Consider the following 23,520-nt stretch of genomic DNA (forward strand, 5'->3'; position numbering starts at 1 on the left):
ATAGCACCTTTCATAGTGGACCACCATCACAAAGCACTTTACAGAGGTAGGCTGTGAACTGTGCATTATATGCAGAGTCACTTACAATAGGACATTGATTTAACATCTCATCCACAGGATGGAGCACAAGGAGGTTAAGTGATTTGCTCAGGGTCACACAGTGAGTCAGCCAGTGGCAGAGGTGGGATTTGAACTGTGCCACTGGTATGGCAGAGGTGAGGTATCTGACCACCTCTAACCGATACTGGCCTGTATGATAATATATATATATGTATTATATATATATATATATATATATATATATATATATATATATATATATATATATATATATATATATATATATATATATATATATATATATATATATATATATATATTATACCATTTTATTGCTGGAGAAAATAGCGTAGAGAGTCTGCATGGAAATGTTTACTGAATTAAAGGAAGTGCCCATGTGATAATGGGATGCTAGTTTTGCAATATCGCTGCCTTGAATAAAAAGTGCTCTGAATGAACCCTGGGCTCTGTACAGTAAGTACTGACTAATGAGCCTTATTCTGTGTTATTCAATATTCAGTGCATAACAGATATTGACTTTGTGCAACCCTAGCCCTGTCCTTCTGAGCCTTGCATTGTTTACATACTTAAGCAAAGCAGTGTGTTAGAAACACACCCACAGACGCCTACAAACCCACAGAGCACACTACGGGGCCAGTATAGCGTTTCGAATTACCAGGCCGTGGACTATCGAGGGAGCGCTGTATCTGTATACGACGAAGTAATACAGCCAGTATAAACTCAATTGGCTTCTAGGTGTTTTAAAGTTTAATAAAATAATTGCTGTCATGAAATCCTTTAAGAGGGCTATGGCACCTCACAGATGCATCCAAAGAAGTCTGGTGATGCGAATGTTACAAAAAAAATAGGGTTCCAGTATGATGTATTGCACCTATGATAAAAGGAAACGAATAAGAAGCAAATGTATGCTGTCTTTGTAATTTCCTGCGGTCAGTACAGGATTCACAGCAGTGTCACACAAACACGGTTATATTTATCCTGGAAGTTATTAGTATAGAGTGAATTTAGCAAGGGCAGGTGTTTTAATTACCTGAAATGATATTTTAATTTTATCTCGTGTCTGCCTCCGCGAGCACATTTGAAAAACTGTTTGAAGAGTTCTTGGAAACCAGTGCTAAATCGACTATAAATAGATATGAACAAACACAATGTACAAAACGGATAGATGGACGCGACTTAGCCTATTTGCGTGTGCGCGCAGGACGCAGACAGACGCAGTCGATTCGGAAGGGGCAGCCACAGTACCACAAAGGCACTTCGCGCGTCACTATTAGAATTTAATTTTATTCCCCCCGCCCCCGCCCCCCCCCTCCAGTGTGAACGACAGGGTTCCGGCGCCGCAGAAATATAGTGCGTTCCCCTTTAAGAGACTCTGCATCTGTTAAACAGATCAGGAGCGGTGGAGCCGCCCCCGAGTGAGCGCGTTTATCCAGATCAGTGCACGCAAACAGCAGCGGGGAAGCGCGCATACTAGCACAGGCTAGCCCACGGATTTACCGTTTGCGGAGATAGAAATCAAAGCAGTGTCAGGATTAACACGGTGTGACGGAGCCATGCAATGAGACAAAAGCGAGGTAAGACGCGGGGCATTTCTCATGCCCGTTTTCCAGTCTTGGCATGAAGAATGGTGTGTATCCTGTCAGGCAGTCGGTTTATTAATTAGTGTATCCAGTGGACGGTAAAGGCACAATTTGTACAAGTCCGATTGACATCGCGAGGGGCAGAGGTTGCAGGGCTTCTGTAAATTTAGGTGCCTGTATGTGTTTTTTTTTTTGCTTTACAGTCTCCGTTTACTCGTTAAAGCACTGTGGTGCTGAACTAGGCACTAAGCAAAACATCACAGCGTGTATTTTTGTTGCTGTTGTAAATGTATTTAATTAGAAGATCGTCAGAGACGGCTTGTAAGTAATCCATTTAGCAGAAGGAGAATAGACCCCCAGAATTCATGCTGAAGGTTTTTTTTCTGTTGAAATGAAAAGGCGCAGATGATTGTCAGGTCTCATGGTTATCCCACGACCTTGGTTTGTTAGAAGGGGTTTTAAACAATCCGAGACCGGCGTACTGTAACGAATTAGGGCTATTATTGACAGGGCTGTCATATCCTCTCCAGATGAAAGATAAACGCTTCCACCGAATCCCTGTTCGTATTATGAATGAAGTACCGTACAATACTAAATACAACTAGGCGGCGTATGACTCATTATTATTATTATTATTATTATTATTATTATTATTATTATTATTATTATTATTATTATTATCATTATTATTGTTTGAGGAGGGGTGCTGTGACGCCGTTCTTTTCCCAATTAGTTTTTCTATAGAGAGACGCAGATGCGGTATTCCTATAAAAAGGCAATGTGTATGTATATGTATTTTTGTTACCTCGGGTGGGGGTAACGCACCATTCACTGTAGCGTGTTACAGTCGTGTCGTAGGCATTGAACTACCACGATATTTATTACTTTATATACCTCACTAGTTCCCACTGGCAAACATTGTACTAAATAAAAACAACAAAGTGTTTTACAAAAGACACCCGGATAAAAGCGAAAGCTGTCGTTCATGTGTCACAACAATTGTACTGTACATTATATATTTGTATAAACTATTTCACAGCGGCACAAATGTCCCGCGTTATCTCTGTTGTATTGAGCAGGCCTGTGTTATTCAGTTATGCTGGAGAGCGCTTGGGGATTAAGGGTAAAAATCCCAGGAGGGTTTAAAAAAAAAAAAATAATCCAGTGAATTTCTAAGTGACTGAATACAAACAGCCACAGTTAACCCTGATGCAGCACTGGGCACAGCACACGCCATGCAGTTGCATGGGAGTAAACACTAGCTTGCTTTGCCGTTCCCCACCTTACCTCGTTTTTATCGGCTGGCAAGGATCTAGTGGAGGTTCCTGTAGTACCAAACTTCCACTTTTACATCTCTGGACCGCTCATTGTCAGAAAACCTGGTGAGGGCACTCTTTAACCCAAGACTCTGAGACACCACTCTCATTGTGGAGCTGTTTGTGCGATTGAGTTTAGCAGACCCTGTTCTGTGTTGCTGCTGCACTCAAACCCTGGTTAGAAGCTCTGCTCACAGGACACCCAGGTGAGGTTTCACGCAGCTTCTTTATTGCCTGTCTATCAACAAAATTCATTGGGCACATCCAGCGGGCTGTTGTACAGGACTTCCCCTCAGCAGCAGTTACAGAGCACCAGTAGCAGGAGACGCCCCTTCAAGTCACGTTTCCTTAATATCTATCCTCCAAAACGCTAAAGCAGCCTGCCCAAGCATTTCTAAGCAACTTGGGGGGGCGGGGGGGACTGAAATCTATGATAGAGGCATGCTACAGTGTGTGGGAAGCGGGGCGCTCATGCCCACCTGTCTGTATGGATGTATTTTGACACGATGCGGCTGTAGGCCGTGGTGATCTCATTTTCCATGATGATGGTATTTCTCTCTAATGTTGTGTTTGCAGCCGTAGCGAGGGGTGTCTGCGTGTGTCAGCTTGTCTCTGTGTCTCTGGGTGTGTGTGTGTCTGTGTGTGTGTGTGTCTGTCTCTCTATGTATCTGCCTCTGTGTGTGTGAGTGTGTGCCTCTCTGTGTATCTGCCTCTGTGTGTGTGTGCGTGTGTCTCTCTGTGTATCTGCCTCTGTGTGTGTGTGTGCGCGTGTGTCTCTCGTTGTATCTGCCTCTGTGTGTGTGTGCGTGTGTCTCTCTGTGTATCTGCCTCTATGTGTGTGTGTGCGTGCGCGTGCGTGTCTCTCTGTGTATCTGCCTCTGTGTGTGCGCGCGTGTGTCTCTCTGTGTATCTGCCTCTGTGTGTGTGTGTGCGTGTCCCCGAGAGGCAGCACTCTGTGTCTGAGAGTGAAACTGCCTCCTGGAATCTATTGATAGAACAGGAAGTATTTCCAAGCCATGTAGTTTCCTCTTGTAATGCCTGTGTTGCCTGCCTCTTTTTCCCCACACGCTGTAAAGGTCACTCCCCTGCACTGGGAGCTCGCAGTCCAGAGGTTTTGCCGGCTGCACTTTGCTTCAGCTATCCGCACTGACATTGTGGCAGAGAGGTGTGTTAAAACTGCACTTGCACGACTGTAAAGGCAGCTTCTCCAGGTTACTTGAACCTTTTTTTTGTAAACCTGTATTTATATAAGACACAAAATAATGACTTGTTAAATGTATAGAATCCCTCTGAACTGGCCGATCCAGCTACAGTGCACAGTATTCAAATGGTTTCATGCTGCCTCTTGAGACTGGAACAAACAGATGTTACACACTGTTTAAAAACAGCTCAAGGTGCACCAGTACTGTGGGGTGTAGTGAGTGAATCAAACAGTGGGCTATATAAATACCTGCAGTGCATGCCTGCATGCCTGTCTGTAAACATGTTAAATGCCAGAGAAGGTCCTATTTAGTCATTTAAAGGACGTCATGTTTAGATCGACGATTCTCAAACTTTTTCTAGCTGGAGAGACTTGGGTCTGCAAAAAAGCCAGTCCTAATAAATGATAGAAATGCAACTATATGTAGATTATGTTTTCACTATAAACCCCCTGGTTTAAATGTGTTTTTTCTTCTTTGTGGCTCTAGGGAAGTTGTATAGGATGTTTGTTTAGGAGCACATGCACAGTTTTTTAAAGCAAGGCTTTGAAACCCTCTCTCGCGCTGTGCTAGGGTTGCATCGCCCCAGTGCCTGTACACACGCTATTGAGAGTATAATAATCTGTGGGTGAAGGGAGGTGCTTGTCTGTCACCTCAAGTATATAAACTCCTCCCTCTACAGCTATGTCATGATGTTTTGCATCACCTAGAATTTTAGAATATAATTTTGATTTTGTATTTAACGTCATGTAATCAAAGAAACTGCAAAGAGATATTGTGAAAGTCTACCAGAAGCCATAATAGTAATACAGTATTTCATGTCAGATTTCAAAATGTCAATTTTTTTTAATTGGTGTCAGTTTTTTTGTTTAAGTGTATGGAAAACTACAGAGTGGTATGTAATTCAATACATCAACGTAACATTATTCAGCAGGTTTCATTCGACTTTGTGAAGCAAAATTAGTTGATTCTATTGGGTGATGCAAAACTTTTGGCCATAGCTGTAGATAATCTGTTACCCAGTAGTGCGAAAACTTGGTAAGGACATTCTTCAGCACAGGATAAAGGTCTTTACTAAAACCCGCTTGGGTTTGGGACGGTGAAATGACTGTTGTAGCAATTTTTATTATTTGTGTTAAAAAAAAAAAAAAAAAAAAAAAAAAACGTCCTCTTTCTTAATCTGAGCATCAGCAGTCTGTCTTGTGAAATAATTTTTCTTTTGCTGAATAAATGGAAATTAATATTTTAGCAGACATCTGCTTTTAACTAATAGGGAAACGCTATGACAACACGTAACATTCAAACAGGAGCAGAGTGCATATGAATTAACATGGGGTTGATTTATCTTACTTTCAAGGAAGTGGTCCAACACAGAATACGTGATGTGTCTTGAAGACGAGCGTTATAAATAGGGGCTCAAGGTTTGTAAAAGAAGGGGGGCGATTTGATCCACCTATATACTCTGTCGGGGATAAACCCCAGTATATTTTTAACTTGTATTGAAAATGCATGGGAAAGATCTACTTCCACTTTCAGACCCCACACACATTGCACTAACCAAGGCTGTTTCCACTATCAGTGTTTCTTGGTCACACTTGAAAATATTTGCTTGCTCATGATGAGCTGATGTTGATTAGAGGTTCAGTTCACAAGGTTTGCAAATCCATTTCCGTCACTGTTTAGCCTCAGTCCTGTTTTCACTTCCCTCTCATCATTGTGCAATCGAACTTTTTTTCATTTCCTTTGAAAAAGGTCTTACGTTTGTCCACACATATTGGCGTCTCTCTCCACTAAACACATGCTGTGCCCTCCTGCTCTGCAGAAACTATGAGATGAATTCATTGTGTCTTCTGAAAGGCCCAACATGGGGGACTCGCAACACTATAACTTCACTTCATCCTGTTACAGGTAATAGGGCTCCACCTGAGCCTTATAGGAACTGATATCTCTGTATATGGTGAGGTGGAGTCTTATTGCCTGTAACACAGGAATGCTGTCAATGGGGAGGGGAAATGCCTACCTGCATGAAACGTTTACTGTTGTGGCATTACAGACGGGTTTCGAGTCGAAATGAAAAGAGCGGGGAATGTGAGAGTAGTGTTCTGCAAACACAAGCCGGGGAAATGCTAGACCCGGCCTACAGCTCCATCCTATTAATATTTCCATTTATTCTGATTACACGCTGTGTAGCGCACATCCCTTTTCTGCCTGTTCAGTTTTCAAGAAATAAACCCGAAACCCCCAAAACTAAAAAGCAGACAATGTTGTCTTTAAACCTACAAATTCATTTTTATTTAAGGTTCCTTGTACCTAATTGTACTGATTCAAATAATAACTGCAGGTCTCGCACAGGCAGTTTTGAAAGAAATCCACGGCACACCAAATCTGTCATTTTATTAATCGCTGCGCGCTCTGCTGTCAATAAACAGCCAGCTGCTTCCCCGCACGACTGACACGCTTCCACTCCAAAGACTGGGCTCAGCTCAGGGGAAATGACATGGCAGGTGAAACGCCTACCGCGCTTTCTGGAAGTGAGCATGCAGATTGAGGGATCTCTTTACCCTCGCATGAAACCAGATACCACTTTTTAAAATGCACATGTCTGGTGTACATGGCGAATGGAAGCGTGTGACAGGTACGCTTTTTAGAATCGTCTTCCCTCGCTGGAGATGCTTGATATAGTGGAGGCTTCCTGTCTGTCTGTCCGTGTGTCTCGCTGTGTAACTATGGCACTGATGGCTCTAAGTTTGTATTTATAGTCCTGGCAGGGTATGAAAGTCACTGATTTGCACGTTCCATTAGCTGTGATCCCTCTAAGCAGAAAGGGAAAAATAATTCTGCAATAATAAATATTGTAATAATAAAAACAAACTCCTGCTTGAATACCCAACTGAGCCAAATTGCAGTAAGCAAACCAAATAACCTAATAGCATGGTCTAATGTATGAGTGTTTTGTGGCCTGTGCTGTCTGGCAGTCGGCCACACAGTTAGGACTGGAATGACCTTTCTCTTCAGCAGTTCCACTCACTCAGCACCTTCCCTGGCAGACAGTCTCCCTCTTCTATCTGGAGGGCTGGGCGCTGCAGCATGTTTGTGTGTGCTTGTAAAAGTGTTTGAAGCAATGCGTCGTCGCTTTGGTTTAGTTTGCACAAAAGAAGTTTACTTTACCTTAAAGAATTTAGAGATTTATAGTATAAAGGGGTACAGACTGAGGGAGAGTTGGGGTCTCTGTTACAGCGAGGTATAGGGGTACAGATTGAGGGAGAGTTGGGGTCTCTGTTACAGCGAGGTATAGGGGTACAGACTGAGGGAGAGTTGGGGTCTCTGTTACAGCGAGGTATAGGGGTACAGACTGAGGGAGAGTTGGGGTCTCTGTTACAGCGAGGTATAGGGGTACAGACTGAGGGAGAGTTGGGGTCTCTGTTACAGCGAGGTATAGGGGTACAGACTGAGGGAGAGTTGGGGTCTCTGTTACAGCGAGGTATAGGGGTACAGACTGAGGGAGAGTTGGGGTCTCTGTTACAGCGAGGTATAGGGGTACAGACTGAGGGAGAGTTGGGGTCTCTGTTACAGCGAGGTATAGAGGTACAGACTGAGGGAGAGTTGGGGTCTCTGTTTCAGCGAGGTATAGGGGTACAGGTGGAGCTGTTTGAAAGTTGTCGGCTCAGCCGCACTGAATATCTCAGTTTGAATCAGTGACTGCCCTAACCTTCGCTGGCAAGTTGACCTATTTTGATTTTTAAAAAGTATATTTTTAGACATGACAGGAAAGCTGTTTGCCTGGAATATTCCACCAGCACACTGTGAAGATGCACACACACACGCACACACTCACAGAGACACACACACTTTTACATCACCATAAATTCAAGGAGTTAATTGATTGTCCTCATGATGTATGGTTTGTAACTGTGCCAAATAACTTGCCACAGTTTAAAGTAGAGGAAAACAGAGGTTTTTTTTTACATTTTTCTTATGCAAAGTCAATTTTTCAGAGATGATGTTCCTTGAATTATTGCTGTTCAGAGGCTGAAAGTCCTCTGTAGCTGTAAACGCACACACACACTGCAGATTCTTCAGTGTGTAGCGAGTCTCAGCACTTCTTGTGAAACGCAGTCCTCAAATCCCATTACCTCTCCATTTCTTTCTGTTCTGGGTGAAATTGAATGCTTCTCTGTAGACCTTTTATTCCAACAGCCCTCACACCTGCACTCTCAATAGTGGGAAAGAAAAATGGAACCGGCCGCCACAATGCAAATCCTGTTTCTGTCCTTGAGTCCTGCATAATCTTTCCTATCAGATTGGTGATTCCTGTGGGGAGCTGCATTTTCTTACCTTTTACAATCTTTGCATGTGTTTCTATGGCTGGAACAATGGGATCTGCAAAGACTTTTCTGAAGTGAGGTGGTGGACGTGTTTAAGTGTCGCACAGGCTGCAGTGCACGATGCTTCACCTATGAGCTCCAGGGCACAGCGCCACGCCAGTTTGCTTCCCCACCTCACCTCTCCTCAATCAGGTGACTCTTCAGAAGTTGGAATCGTTGCTAAGCCTTGCAGATAATGGAGAACAGAATATAGGCTTTGAAAGCGGAAAGCAGTGACACAGTAGGGGAATGTGGATGTATATATTAGGGATGATGTAAAGGATCAATTTAAACATGCTGCAGTTTCTTTTCATTCTTCCAGTAATGCTGCTGACTGGCCCTGATCGCCCGTTGCTTCAGAAAACCACTCTCAGCAGCTCTCCCAGTGCCTTGCAGGCACTTTTAAACTGCTCAGTATTTCGATCGTCCACTGAGTGCAAGACCAGGCTTAACAATGATTAACCCTACAATGGCTGGCTGAGTGGAGACGGCAGCACGTGCAAGCCCGGTTCTGGGGGGTATGGATGCGTCTCTTGCATTTTAGCATGTACATGTGATGCATGTAACTCATGGATCTGCATTGTTATGTTCCCTGTGGCTCTAACTTTGACCTCTTTCTAGATGTTCTGTAAAATACAGTGACATGATGCTGCTAAGTGGTAATAAAAGGATTTAAAAGTCTTGGTTATCCTTGCTGTCAGTGTCTAAATTAATGCGACCTCCAAAGGGGGTAGCTCATAGCTGTCTATATTGGAAATATCACAATACAAAAAGTTCATCAATGCAGCATTATATTGTCTAGCAAACCAGTCTAAAGAAACTCTCTTCACTTCTCTCCCGATATTTAGTGTGAAGTTATTAATTATCACAAGTCACTAGTAGGAGTGTAACGATACCCTCATGTCATGATATGATCCGTATCATGATATGTATCATGATGCATGCGATGGTCCAGGTGGGCGACTTGTGTGATGCATAATAACATCAATTAATGACTATTATTTTTAAAAAAGTGTATTGAGTGGGGGAATAGTATGTATTCATTCCAACTATAAAATACACTTTTAAAGAACTACTGGGTGAACTACAGTGTTGTGCTTTTGGTCTTGTATCACAAACTCTATTACTGTATGTTACGATATGTCATGTTACACCCAGAGTCATTAGGATATATAAGAATGTCTGTGATGACAATTGCCAAGGACGTTCTTTTATTCTTTAATAATATCTGGGTGTATATGGAAGCTCTGGTTCTTCTGTATGTTCATAGCTGTAGGTCATGATAAATTGAAATTTGGATGGGGTTTAACTGTTAAATTAGAACTCTAATGTGTGTATTGCTGTGCCCTCACTCCTGCCCCCTCATTTCCGCAGCCCTCCCTCCCCGTGGTGGAATGGAGCAGCAATGAATGGGGCCGCCCCTCCCAGCCCCGAGCTGCCTGACTGGAAGGAGTTCTGTGAGCTGCACGGCCGCGCCGCCGCCTCGGACTTCGCAGACAAGTTCCGCCGCTTCGTGAGCGAGAACCCCAGCTACGACTGCCCCGGGGCCAGCGCCTCCTTCTCACAGCACTTCACCACGCACTTCCTGGACTGCTTCACCAGCGAGTTGAGCCGGGCTCATGCCCCGGGTTCCCCGGGCCTTGCCAAGTACAGCATTGTGCCCTTCGTGGGCATCCAGAGCTGCCCTCTGCCCTACAGCCGGGACCTCTACCTGCGCAGGAGAGAGGCGGGTGCCTCCAGTGAGTCTCTGGACAGCATGGACAGCGGCCAGGGCAACCCCACCAGGGGGCCTCAAGCCCCGACGGCCCGCCCACACAAAGTGTCTGCGTTCGGGCAGTCGCGCAGCTCCGAGGACGTGTCGGCTGGGGGCCTCCCCAAAGCCAAGTTCAAGAAGGGCTTCTCCCTGCGCAACATGAGCTTGTGCGTGGTGGACGGGGTGCGGGAAATCTGGCACCGGCGCTCCTCCCCCGAGCCCGAGCAGGGCAGGAGAGCCAATGGGGAGAGCGGGGAGCACTGGAGCCAGAGGCTGCGCATCTCCTCCAAGGCCTCACAGAACCCCCGGGCCGAGCTGCTGGAGATCCAGAGGGAGGGCACGCTGCGCTACATGGTGGCCGACGACACCAGCTGCGTAGGCAGCTCCCAGTGGCAGAAGTGCAGGCTGCTGCTGCGCAAGGCCGTGCGCGTGGAGGGGGAGCGCTTCCTGCTGGAGTTCTATGTGCCGCCCAAGGTAGGGGGAGAGACGGGGGCCAGTTTGTTTCAATAGTTTCTAAGTGATTGTAGCCAACAGAATAAATGCATACATTTTTTTGTTTCAATGGTTTATTCCTAGTAAGGGTGCACCACTCCTTCAACACGGCCAAATAACTCAAAACTGCAGACTAGAAAACAAATTTAATACACTACTATGTATGCACGATTGTGTTTATTTTTCAGTGTAAGTCCCTGAAACTCTTTTTTTTAGTTATCCTAGGGAAGTTATGGCAGCCCCCAAAAATAGATCCACGCCTTGTCCTCTTTGACAGTGGAAAAAGGTGCACTGCAAGTCAAAATGAAAGAGAGGCTTTCCTTTAATCATCAGATGAACTGTGAACCCCCCTCCTTCCCTTCCCTTCCCTTCCCTCTCACACACACTCTTCATTCAGAGTACCTGCTGTGCAGCTTCCTTCATGCTCCCGCTGGAATGGCAGCCTGCTGTAATTTCCTTGGTGCAAAGTGCTTCTCCGTGTACTGTGATCCCTACAGCCAGCCCTGCAACCCCAGTGTCCAGCAGGGGGTCCCACAGGCTCCGAGCAGGGAGCCCTGTGGGCTGATGAGCAGGGCTGTGTGGGGCTCGTTCAGGCTTCTCCCTCTGGCCAGGCCTGCAGGGGCTTCAGCTAGCTCCATGGTGGGCTTTCACAATCCATTCTTCACTAGCGCAGAACAATAAAAGAAAAGTTTGTGTTTGAGTTGCTGTGCTGAACTGTGTGTGTGTTGTGCCCCCAGTCCACGAAGCCCAAGGTGAGCGTGCCTCTGTCAGCCATCGTGGAAGTGAGGACCACCATGCCCCTGGAGATGCCAGACAAGGACAACACCTTCGTACTCAAGGTGAGGCTCCACCCCCTTGCCATTGTCCATATAGAACCAATGTGGGGCTGCCTACTTTCAAGCAGTGTTACAGAAGATAGCTATGGGAAAACGTCAAAATGTTGCTGTTTATTGCACAACCCACTGAGCTGCTGGCTGTGTGTTTGTATGTGTGTTTGTCTGTCTGACACTATGTACTGTATGTCACTCTTACTTTTTTCATTTATCTAGAGAACCCTTTTTGCTAATCTGTTAATTTGCTAAGGACCTGCATTAGCACAGGGTGTATGTATAATATTGTCAGGGTATAGGATGGCTGTCTGTGTGACTTTCTGACACTTGCATTATTACATAAATCTAGAGACCTGCTTCTACAGGCGATGAAGCTTGAAAATAACATTCTTTAGTTTTGCAGTTTCAGAATCTGGTAGGAAGTGGAGGCAGTCTGTTTGTGTGTCTCTCTCTGTTCATGTGTCACTATGTTTTTACAAGTCTCTAGATTCAGCTGTGATTCAGTGCACATGGAGAGTCTCTTTATTGTGCTCTGTAAAGTGTCATGCTGCCTGCAATCAAGCAGAAAAGCACTTTGTGTTTCTGTCTGAACTCCCAGAGACAGTCTCAGCACACCAGTGAACACACCTCATGAATACCTGTGGTGGAGAAGTGCATGTCTGTTCTGAAAGCGTTAGCAGAAACGCATTCCAAAACAAGTAGGAGCTGCTGTGAAACGAAAAACAGAAAACAAAAGCAGGCCTATTCAGAAACGAGCACGAAGGCAAATCAAATCACCTGAACAGCTTAAACTGGTGAGAAACCACTCGGAAATAAAGTGCTCCTCTCTGTAAATAAGCTGCGTGGTTAATGACATTTCGAGACAGTGTCAATTGACAGTTGACAGTGCAGCCTTCATAGAAAAAAAATAACGCGAGGCTTGTCTCCATCTGTTTCCTGTAGCGTTGTACTTGAAGCTTGTCTCCAGGGCAGCCAGGCGTTCCCATGGGACTGGGAGGGGTTTAGGGGTTCTTGTTCTTTAGTTATTTTGCTTAGTATTCCTGGTAACTTATTATGGTAAACGTTTGCAGATAAAATGATCCCATTTTGTGGAGAATTACAAAGACAACAGCACAGGGCAGAACATGACAGGAGCTGGAATAAAGAAATAAAGCAGGTTTATACTTTTGAAAACCATGCAAGTGTAAATTCACTACTGTTTGATCATAGTAAACAGGAAAATGTTTGAAGTTTTACTGCGCTTTTGCTACCAGATAAGGCCAGGGTGACTGTTTTAAGAAGTTCAGTCTCCTCGCAGTGTAGTGCTTTTTAGGAAAATTCTACAACTCTCTAGAGCTGTGTGTTGCAGGTGGAGAATGGAGCTGAGTACATCCTGGAGACCATCGACTCTCTGCAGAAACACTCCTGGGTGGCCGACATACAGGACTGCATAGACCCGGGGTAGGTGTAGAGCACTGATTACACACAGCACAGGACTGCATAGACCCTGAACTAACTCGCAGTGCACCTTGTGTTAACACAAGTCATCTTGTCTGTATTGTTTCAATACAGACACGGACCCAGGCTCATTGTGACAGGTCACTTATCATCGGTATTGTGTTGTTGAAGTGCTTCACCTGGCCGGCCTACAGAGCCGCTCTACATAAACGAGCAGGCTGCTTTTATTTATATTGTGTTTTTTGTTTCAGGATAATTGAAGCAACCAGACAATACAAAGCTCGCACTGACTGTGTAAAGAAGGATTGTGTAGTGCTGTTTGCCCGCAAGAGTGCTTGAGCGTCTGTCTGTTCTTGTTGACAGGGACAGCGAAGATGATGTTGAACTGGCATCCTGTCCTCACGGCCCCCACCTGCCCTCCCGAGACTTCCCCATCGTCTCATCCTACAGCTGTGAGCAGCTCGCCGAGGGTGAGCGACACGCTGGCACACTCGCACATGCTGACAAACACAAGTGCTCACATACACACTCCCACATGCGCACACACGCTAACTCTCCCTCTCACACACACACACACACACACACACACACACACACACACACACACACACACACACACACACACACACACACACACACACATACACTCACTCTTCTTACCCCAGTTTCACACAGGGGCCCTGTTCTCTCTCATCAGGGGTACACAGAGTTCCAGAGAGGCCTTGCCCCACGACCACCCACGAGCCCCACGGCTCCCCCTCTGTCCGGTGCAGGGAGGTCCCAGCCACGGAGCATCCAGCCCACATCCCCCTGGAGAGGTTCCTGCAGACCTTGGAGACCCCCAGCCCAGGACAGACCCCTGGCCAGCCCCCCAGCCAGCCCCCCTCAGGTACAGAGGGCACTCCGCAGTGTGGATCCAGCATCAATCAACAGAATAACACCTGGGCAGACCTTGTGCTGGAAAGACCAGTAGGGGCTGAATATGAACAAACTGTTTCCCGAGAATGAATATAAAAGAGTAACCCAGATGTAATGAGCCCGGCGCTCATGCTGTGGCGAGGCTCTCCTTGCCGTGGTGCTCTGTGTTTTAAAGTCACTGTCCTGCCTGTTTGCAGGGGTGCCAGGTGAAGGCGGGGAGCAGGAGGGGGAGGTGTGCCTGACGGATTACCCATGGTTCCACGGGACGCTGTCTCGGGTGCGGGCAGCCCAGCTGGTGCTTGCGGGGGGGCCTCGCAGTCACGGGCTCTTCGTGATCCGGCAGAGCGAGACGCGCCCGGGGGAGTACGTCCTCACCTTCAACTTCCAGGGCAAAGCCAAGGTAGTGCCAGGCTGGGTTATAGGTTTGAAAACACTATGCAGAGAGAAGGCCATACAGTGGAGCAACATCCAGAAAGAGGCAGACTCTACAGCTGTGGCCACAAGTTTTGCATCACCCAGAATTTTAGGATTGAGACAGAATAAAAAAAATATATATATATATGATTTAACATCATGTAATCAAAGTAACTACAAAATGGTATCGCAGAAACCAGAATAGTAGTACAGTATTTCATGTTAGATTTCAAAATATCACGTGGAAAACTGCAAAGCAATATGAAATTCAACATGTTAACATGACATTATTCAGCAGGTGTTATTTGACTTTAAGAAGTGTTAATTCAACAGGGTGATGTAAAACCTTCGGCCAGAGCTACTTTAGAGGAGGCTACCCTGCCTGTGCATGCTTCTCTTTTTAGAATCTTGAATACATCTACAGAAGCATTGTTCAAATTGCGATGCTTTTTTTAGCACAGGTAATTAGAGGATCAGAAATTAGTCATGTTAGGAGATATCTGTCAGTCTGCCTTTACATACAAGCACTTTCATTTTTACCACAGTCTATTTCCAGCATTAGAATCTGGTTTAGAGGGGGTGCAGCCGTTTGCTTCTGTAGAAACAGTTGACCGTTTTCACTGAAATGAAGGGGTTGAAAAAAAGCAAAGCTGCAGAATCGCAGTGCAAACTGACCACGGTAAACTTGAATCCGGGACTTTGCACGTGAATTCCTGTCTTGTGTATTTGCTCTGTTTCTGTGTTCCTGCTGCAGTCCCTGTGCATGAGTCGGAAGAGCTTGCAATGCATCAATAATAACTGCAGAATCATTGCTCCTCTGCCTGCAGCACCTGCGTCTCTCGGTGAACGAGAGTGGACAGTGCCACGTGCACCACCTGTGGTTCCAGACCGTCTCGGACATGCTGCGCCACTTCCATACCCACCCCATCCCCCTGGAGTCTGGAGGCTCTGCCGACATCACCCTGTGCAGCTACGTGCAGGCACAGCGCCCCCTGCCAGGTACATGCGCACACTGCAGCCCACCAGTGAGATAATGTACAAGAGCAGATTTTTAAAGCATTCACTCCTAAGAGAAAAAAAAACACCAGTTTATTTTACAAAACTAAAACCACGCAACTAGGCTCTTAAAGGGGTTTTTATATCAGCTAGATTTTCCTGATACTGAGATTCTTGCCTGTTTAATATCCTATTGTGTGTTCTTCTTCATTCTCTACTGCACTGCTTCCAGCAGAGTGTGGGTTTAAGGATGATTTTAAGGAGGTTTACATGCATGTGCTGTGCACGGTAGCCCATAGGGGAGGCATTATGGACTGAAGCAGCAGAGCAGCTGCTTTGCTTTCCTATCTGAAGTCGGCATAGAACTGTGATGCAAGATTCACTTTCTAGTAATCGAATGAACACCCAAATGTGAAGCATTTTGTTGTTCATGCCAGAAAATAAGGCCTAGCCTTCCTTCTTTGACTCTTTGTTCCTCTCTCATTCCCTCCATCATTATCAAGGTGCAGGTAAATGTCTATGTCTTTGTAGTGCTGATATATAATCAGAATGATTAAGTGTGTAAAGGTATGGATGAGCCTCGCGTTTGTTTTGTGAGTTCAAGCCAAAGTACCTTCTGTAATGTTGGTTTTGTTTTTAGTTGAATCCATAACTTGTTGGATTGAGCAGTAAATGCTATATTGAACCTGGGAATGAATGTCTCTGAAACCGTAAAGCATTCCTGTGGGAGTGCTGATGAATAGGAAACAGCTCTGCAGCTCTGAGAGCCAGACTGCGGGCAGGGAAGTGAAACCCTCCCTGCCGCGCGAGGACAGGCCTCTCATTATTTATTGGTTTGCTTTACTCCTCATCAGCTAACCTCCTGCAGAGACTGAGCTGCAATCTGAACCCCAGCCTCCCTCCCTGCTCTCGCCGGCAGTGTGGCAGAGTTACTGCACTGTGCCCGAGTGGGAGAAAGGGTTAAAAACTCAGCCGTCAGCTGAGAGGAAACAAACTGTAAAGAAGACTGGAATCCCAGAGTGGCTCCCCGTATGGCGAGTCGTACAGTCAGGGGAGCGCAGAATTGTGTCCTGACGTTGCAACGTCACTGGTCTTCACTGGGGATTCCAGAGGGAGCGTCTCACTGGCTCTGGCGCTCCCACGGGTTAGGGAAGCAAAACCAGCAAGGATGGTTTCTCCTCTCCCTAGTGAGCTTGGGCGGACGCCTGCAGGGCTGGGCTTTGTCTTCCAGAGGCCAGTAGCTCGCTGACATCCTCTCTCGAGTTCCTGGGTGTAGAAGAGGAAGCTGGCTCGGTCGTGGGATCAGAAGACGTCTTTTAAATTTATTTTTTATTTATTTATTTTAAATGTACGTGTGTACTTATATATAATCTATCACACACTGCTGTGCAAAAGTCTTAGACAGGTTGCATTTTCCTACTCTGATGCATTATGAGCATCAACAATTTACTCAAAGCCTCCACTAGTGTTTTCAACTATTATAACAACCTTGACATGCGTAAAGAAGGAAAAACATTGAGTGAAATCGCTCGCACCACTTGATTTTCAAGGTGTGGTATACGAAGCACAATCAACAAGTAAGTCCTGATTTCAAGAGTGACCTTCGTACTGTTGATCTGATGGACGGCACCTGCGCCTTCTGCCAGTTCTGTTGTCAATTCAACGCTTGTCTTCTTTCTGTTCCTTAAGGATATTATCTTCAAGTATTGCTCATCCTTGTTAGACAGCTTTGTGGGTCTTCCAGTCCTGGGTTTGTCAATTACAGATGATGTTTCTCTGTACTTGTTGATTATGCTTCGGATACCACATTTTGAAAATCGAGTGACGCAAGCTATTTCACCATAGCTCCATCTGTAGCGATTGAGTCCCACCTAATCTGGGCCAAACAGAACTCAAATTCAGTGCACACTGAGAGTGTCAGTATAGGGCTGCACTGAGTAGGTGGAAGGTCACACACATCAAGTCTAACACTCTCTGTCTCTGTCTCTCTCCAGAACCCGGCGCCCCTCAGCTCCTCACACCTCCCAGCCAGCCAGGCTGCCGAAACGAAGCCCACCGATCCCAGCACTACTTCCCTGGCGCCTTCCAGCCTGTCGCCCCCCAGCCGGAGGGCCCGGTCTCCTCCCCCTCCTCCCCCCACTCCTCCATGCCTCCTTTTCCCCGAGGGGAGGGTCTCGGGCTGCTCAGCCGCAGTAATAGCTCCGAGCTCCTGCTGGAGCCCCCTAGTGTCGGCTCAGAGGACTACCACGAGAGTGACGGCTCCCGGAGAGCAAGGGCAGTGGAGAACCAGTACTCCTTCTACTGAGGGCTGCGGTGCCAACCGGGCGCCGGGACCAGGAAGAGGAGGGAACCCCACTCCCCAGAAGGGATGGCAAGGGCTCTGCTGAATTGTATTAGTTTTGTTGTTTTTTTTGTATTGTTTTTTGTATTGCAACTAGAGCCCCTTTGTTGACGACGCCACTCTTCGTTCTCTACGTAGCAGAGATGGGTTCTAATTCACTAAATCCAAAGTACTCCTGGAATTTGTTTTATTTCCAGATTATTTATTTTGCGCAGTACCCACGCAGAAGTGACTATGGGATAAAGTGGGACTTACCCAAAACATTGGCTTACTGAACCTTTTAAAAAATGTAACCAAGAAAAAAAAATGACAGTACAGGGTTAATGTACGCATATATGTCCTTTGGTAAACAAAGGGTTACTGTTTTCCAAGCTACAGTGCCATTTTCACCTCTCCTTTACCTCGAATTTGCACTGTATTGAGTCAAACTCATTATGCAGTGCACAGAACTTCAGGAACTTGTTTGACCGTCCAGTTTGTTTACACCCCTCCCGCCCCCATAAAGTGAAGGAGGTTCTAAGAGGTACTTTTAAAATGTGTGAAGAAAGCAAAAAGGAAATAAAGGCATGCAAGTGTTTTGTTTACAGGAAACAGCTGCAGAATTGATTTTGCAAAAACTTGATGTAGGCAATGCACATTGAGCATCACGCTGTAACTCTGACACCAGGGAAAACTCCACAGCGGTCAGAGGCGAGGTGATCATGGTACTGCAGAGGAAAGGTTGGCGAATGTCTTTGACAATGCTAGCAGGTACACCTGCATTTGAACGACTACTACTGAGATCCGATCTGCACTGCAACGGCTGCATGGCATGCGAAGGACGCTGTTTACAAAGACGTATGTCGTGTACTTCAGTGCTGTCAATATTACAGCTTGTGTCACTGCAGATTGTATACCCTGAATTCCTAATATGTCGTATGCTGATTGCACCAGGGTTTTATTGCCCCAGATCACTAACAGATTGAAGTTGATACAGTGTGATGCAGCTGGGTATAGAATAGAATTCTAGGGTCCTATTCACAAAGCTTTAAACTGATTTATTTAACCCTTTCATGCGTGGCAAGCTCCTATGGGGACGGATACAAAAACTCTCTTCTAGTCTTTATATAGAAGATGCACATGCTTGATAGCCTCATATGAGGATGCCAATTTACCCTCATATAAAGCAATGGGGAAAAAACACAAAACATTTCAATAAAGCCTCAATATTTCAATATTTTATGCATGAAAGGGTTAAAGAATGTTTTTTAAAATGCTTTGGTGGTTTAAGTATTTCACCAATAATACTGAATCTGTCAAATCAGACTTAAACAACTCTGAACTCTTTCAACACTGCAGCCCTGCATATAGATCTGTGAATGACAGCTCCTCTTCAAATAGCAGAACTGTAAACTAATCGAATATACCGATATGCCCATTTTCTTATATCTTTTCCAGGCTGAGAAGCTGTAAGTGTTTATGCAGTCCTCCTAGCGTAAACCTTCTGTAACGTTCCTTATCCCAAGAGTCAATCTGAACGATGGCACTGCCTTCAAAAAGTACAAACACTAAAACTACAGCTGTGTGCACTTATTTGTGTAGCGCTGCTTACAATGCCAAAAACCTGGGTTGTGTTTCACAGAGTTGTTTGCTTTGGTGTATGGTACTTTTTAAAAGCTGCAGTAAGGAAAGCAACACCGACATTGGAGTGTAACCTTCGGGTCGGTGCTGAGAGAGAGCTGGCGCTCCACAGGTCTGTTTGTGAAGAGTTTCATTGAGCCAGGTCATTGATGTTACAGTTCATCTAGACTGTGAAGCTGCGCTCTTCCCCTCTATTGCCTGTGCTGCTGTTGTTTGCTGTGTATTTTTCTGTTGTTATTCTGGTTTCTGTGCGAGTCGGGAAGTATTGTCAGCACAGGGTTAGAAATGAATGAACGTGTGTACGATGATTCATGGCTCTCGTTGTTTACTATTTATTATTAAAATACAACAAGACTTCAGTCATCTTGTATTTTGTTGAACCGCTCAGTAAGCGGTCGGGTTTAATGATCTAAACAGACAGAGGTGCATGAAGCCCTCTGATACACACCGGGGAGATGATCTGCACATAAGGACTGTGGGCTCTGTTACATTTGAAAGATTCCTACAAAATCTCCAGTCCAACCATTATCTCTCTGTGCCGTTTCCCCCAGGGGTGATGCAAATACAGAGAGGCTCACAAGTGTAAAGGCTGGGGAGGTGAGATCATTAGATCAAAAAAGTAAATGCATTCCCGGTTGTGTCTGTCCCACCAGCAGAGAATGGGGGGGGGGGGGATTGTGAAGGTAAACTTGTCTGTTTTTTTTTTAAACTGAACTGAATAATTCGTCCAGCTAACCGTCAGTGCACTTTTGTATAAAGTGATGTATTTCTTTATATTTCTGTGAATAAACACAGTGACAAATCTGTTTAAAAAAAAAAAAAAAAAAAACACCAGTCTGTTGTCTTACTGTAAAAATAGAATAAAAACTGCTGACAAAGCAAAATGTAAGAGCCCATGAAGGAACAAGTCAGTAAGCGCTACAGGTAGCTGTGCAATGTGCAGAATGAATGAGTTTCAAAGGACCAGTTCCTGTTCCAGTTCCTTGTTAAAATGAGATTCTCACAGCGGCAGCAAATGACTTCAGTGACCAGCCATTCAAATGCAAGCAGTGGAACAATCACAACAAACACTGTGTCTCTAAAACATCAATCCCAATTCCTTCCAAGAAATTGGAATTGGGAATTGATTTCAAAAAGGAAATGCAGCATCATTCTTGCGATTCAACATTACATGCTTCAGAGGATCAAACTACACAGAGCACCAGTGTAATGCAAGTCGAGGTGCCAGCTGTGAGCAGGGCTATATAAATACGTACAGGGAGAGAAGGGGAGCGAATCCTGGGCTTGAAAAGAAAAGCCTAAATTGCATTGTGTAAATAGAATCACTATTGAGGCTAATTATGTCATCTGCATAAGTGTATCAACATAGGTGTTTATTGCCTATGTTTCACATCAAGTGTAATTCAGTTTGCTTAACGTTCCAGATGCATTATCAGCTCTTTTCGAAGTGAGTTCTTTTTAATAGTAAACCCAACACATTGTTGTATTGTGTACTGTATGTCACATTTTGTACTGATGGGTCACACTCCTTTATTCAATAAATACACACGGAACATCCCTCTTTGCATTTCCATTAAGAGCGCTGGCTTTTTCAAATGAGACCAAGGCACCTCTCACACAATCAGGCCTGATTCATGATCCACAATGTGGGGTACCTCCAACACCCATCCCCTTGACAGAAAATACATTAGGCTAACAATATACAATATCTGACAGCCAACACCGGGTCCACTGCGCTCTCTATTTACAATACAGTAACACAATGTATTTCTACTGTACAGCAGCTACAATGGTAGGGTTAAAGAAACTAACCAATGTGGCACTGCTGTATTGATGAGATACGATATACATGATATATATTGATGTGGATTAGTGTGCTCTACTGAAGTAACTGCCTCAACAGTCTGTGCCACTGGACACATTTCAGACTAACACTTCAATGTGACGATTCTAAAAGCTGATTAGGGATTCCATTTAGATAAAACACAGGAGTGGCTACATACCGTACCACTTGATAACAGATCAATACAATAGGATCATTTTGTCCCCAGCAGTTCTGACAGTGCATGGGAGTTTGTTAGTCTAAATTGTCATTTACAAGTATGTAAAATACCAGGCTGTCTACTAGCTGAACAATTTACCGCCAGTTTTTTGCATCATAAACCTGAGCAGCATTTCCATCTCAAGAATTCGTGCTAATCAGGATGCCAAACCCAAGCGCTAACAGCAACCCCACGGAGACCTCGGTCATCTTGCCCATCTGCCAGCGCCGGTGCAGGTCCTGCTGCCGCTGCCGCTGCTGCTCCCGGCGCCACCGCAGCAGCTTCTCCCGCTCCAGCTGCTCGCCGTAGTGAGCGCGGTAGAAGGCATCAAAATCGAAGACGGGCTTGTCTCCCACCCCGGGGGCCGGCGTGGCGCGCGTTGTCTTGCGCTGACTGGTTGAGCTGGGGCCCGGCGTGTCCTTAGGCGAGGGCCTGTCCGCTCTCTGGACGTCAGCCTGGCTCAGGATGCCGTGGTCATACTTCCTCCGCAGCGCGATGCTGCCCAGCACGTTGTACGCCTCGCTGATCTCCGAGAAGCGCACGGAGGCCCCCTCGCTGCCCGCGTTTTTGTCCGGGTGGTAGACGAAGGACTGCTTGTAGTACGCGGTCTTGATCTGGGCTTGAGTGGCGCTGGGGCTCACGTCTAGGATATCATAATAAGCCGTTTTGCTTTTATAGAGAGGGGGGCTGCCGTTGGTTCTGTTGTTTTTAGTGTAAGACCGAGCTGAAGAGAGACTCGAGGGGGGTTGAGGCTGCAGCAAGACCGCCTTCCAACCGCTGCAAAGAGCTCCCTGCTGGAGCCGATGTCTCCACCTGCCTTTATTAAACCCTGTTGCACCCCAACCGAGATAAGGGCTTCTCTTCAAGCCCGGGTCAGCAGCGCCAATTGAAAATGATCCATTCGTATCACTAAAGTCCAAGAAAGTGCTTGCACTGGCTTTGCACACAAGGAAGGCTTCAGCCAGTGAATGCAGCTGCCCGTCTCTTTCTTTCCTAACAGCCCCCTCCTTTAATAACAGCCTGTCACTAACAAAAACCAACACCGCCTCCTCGAAATCCGACATGGGTCCTAGCAAGGTGGGGGCGCTTCTCCTTACTCCCAGATATAAATCTAAGGTCGAAAAAGACGCATCTTCGCAGCTGGGTGAAGGTTCATTGCGCACTATCCCAGCTTTATCACAGCTGCTACTCCTGGTCGGATTCCGTGCACGACTTACCGAGATCTGCAAACTTTGGTGACAGACCGGTGACAGATTGCACAGCTGACATTGGCACCGGTCGCCGGCGGGTATCAAAGTTCCGCTGCCTGACAAAGCTCGGGCTCCAGCTGACGGGTCCCCCTTGTGTTGTGTCCTTTGTACGTGCTCAGTGACTGCCCCTGGGTCGCCGCTGCTGCCTGGGTTTAATGCTCTATACTGGTTATTCAGGACCCCGCTGGCTCCCCTCCCCAATCTCCGGCTGACCTCCGCCATCCTGGCTAGCCGGCGATCCAAAACAGCAGCCGGAATTAGGGAAGCTACCAATCAGAAAAGAGGTTGAGGGGTAATGGGCGAGGAGATCAACAGAAAAACATCCAATCAAACAGGGAACTTTTTGAATTGACATCATCACTGTCCATTCGTGCTATGAGGGCATGGCCCCAGATGCCGCGCAATGACGCGCCCCATCACGACGTCATCCTCGTACTCTGTTCATTTAAAGGGGTGCAGTCTGTTTATACACACCAATCAAACAAATACAACAGAACGTGCTTTTTTTTTCTTCAAAAACTTGTATTATTCTTATTATTGTGAACTGCGACAAGCTACTTTGAATATGCAGCAGTTTTGGACTTCCATCTTGTGCGTATTTCTAATCCTGACATCAAACAAGGCACGTTGCTGCATGCCTTTCTAAAAATAAATAGCGACAAAGCCACCCATACAGTCAAGCTCATAATAAGAGTTACTTACACTTTCCCATAATTCTAAAAAATGTCAAGACGACTTTACTTTAAACACTGGCAGCTTGACAGCTGGTAGTCGCCTACACAATTCTGAACAAAAATAACAATTCAAAATGTCATACCTGTATTTCAGACCATCAGGAACCGAAGCAATCGCGTGTCACTGACAAACTTTCTATCCCGTTTCAAAGA

At 45.7% G+C, this 23,520-nt stretch overlaps 2 protein-coding genes across 2 annotated transcripts; one reads left to right on the forward strand and one right to left on the reverse strand.

Moving 5' to 3' along the window:
- Positions 1 to 1,462: 1,462 nt before the first annotated feature.
- LOC121308492 (SH2B adapter protein 2) lies at positions 1,463 to 20,040 on the forward strand. Its single transcript, XM_041240922.1, has 9 exons — positions 1,463 to 1,655; positions 9,915 to 10,767; positions 11,523 to 11,624; positions 12,964 to 13,055; positions 13,416 to 13,522; positions 13,750 to 13,941; positions 14,168 to 14,370; positions 15,212 to 15,383; positions 17,375 to 20,040. The coding sequence occupies exons 2-9, from the start codon at positions 9,946 to 9,948 to the stop codon at positions 17,683 to 17,685; spliced, it is 2,001 nt and encodes a 666-aa protein (XP_041096856.1). The 5' UTR covers positions 1,463 to 1,655; positions 9,915 to 9,945; the 3' UTR covers positions 17,686 to 20,040.
- dnajc30b (DnaJ (Hsp40) homolog, subfamily C, member 30b) lies at positions 19,144 to 23,520 on the reverse strand. Its single transcript, XM_041240923.1, has 2 exons — positions 23,451 to 23,520; positions 19,144 to 22,899 (listed from the first exon to the last, which is right to left on the reverse strand). The coding sequence occupies exon 2, from the start codon at positions 22,853 to 22,855 to the stop codon at positions 21,524 to 21,526; it is 1,332 nt and encodes a 443-aa protein (XP_041096857.1). The 5' UTR covers positions 22,856 to 22,899; positions 23,451 to 23,520; the 3' UTR covers positions 19,144 to 21,523.

This window comes from Polyodon spathula, unplaced genomic scaffold (assembly GCF_017654505.1).
Source record: "Polyodon spathula isolate WHYD16114869_AA unplaced genomic scaffold, ASM1765450v1 scaffolds_727, whole genome shotgun sequence".
Taxonomy (NCBI): Eukaryota; Metazoa; Chordata; class Actinopteri; order Acipenseriformes; family Polyodontidae; genus Polyodon; species Polyodon spathula.

Bases quoted from the DNA above. Each gene is read 5' to 3' on its own strand.
- LOC121308492 (XM_041240922.1), top strand. From the start codon at position 9,946: ATGAATGGGGCCGCCCCTCCCAGCCCCGAGCTGCCTGACTGGAAGGAG. The intron at 11,625-12,963 runs GTGAGGCTCCAC...TGTGTGTTGCAG, and splicing joins ACAACACCTTCGTACTCAAG to GTGGAGAATGGAGCTGAGTA. The intron at 14,371-15,211 runs GTAGTGCCAGGC...CTCTGCCTGCAG, and splicing joins ACTTCCAGGGCAAAGCCAAG to CACCTGCGTCTCTCGGTGAA.
- dnajc30b (XM_041240923.1), bottom strand. From the start codon at position 22,855: ATGGCGGAGGTCAGCCGGAGATTGGGGAGGGGAGCCAGCGGGGTCCTG.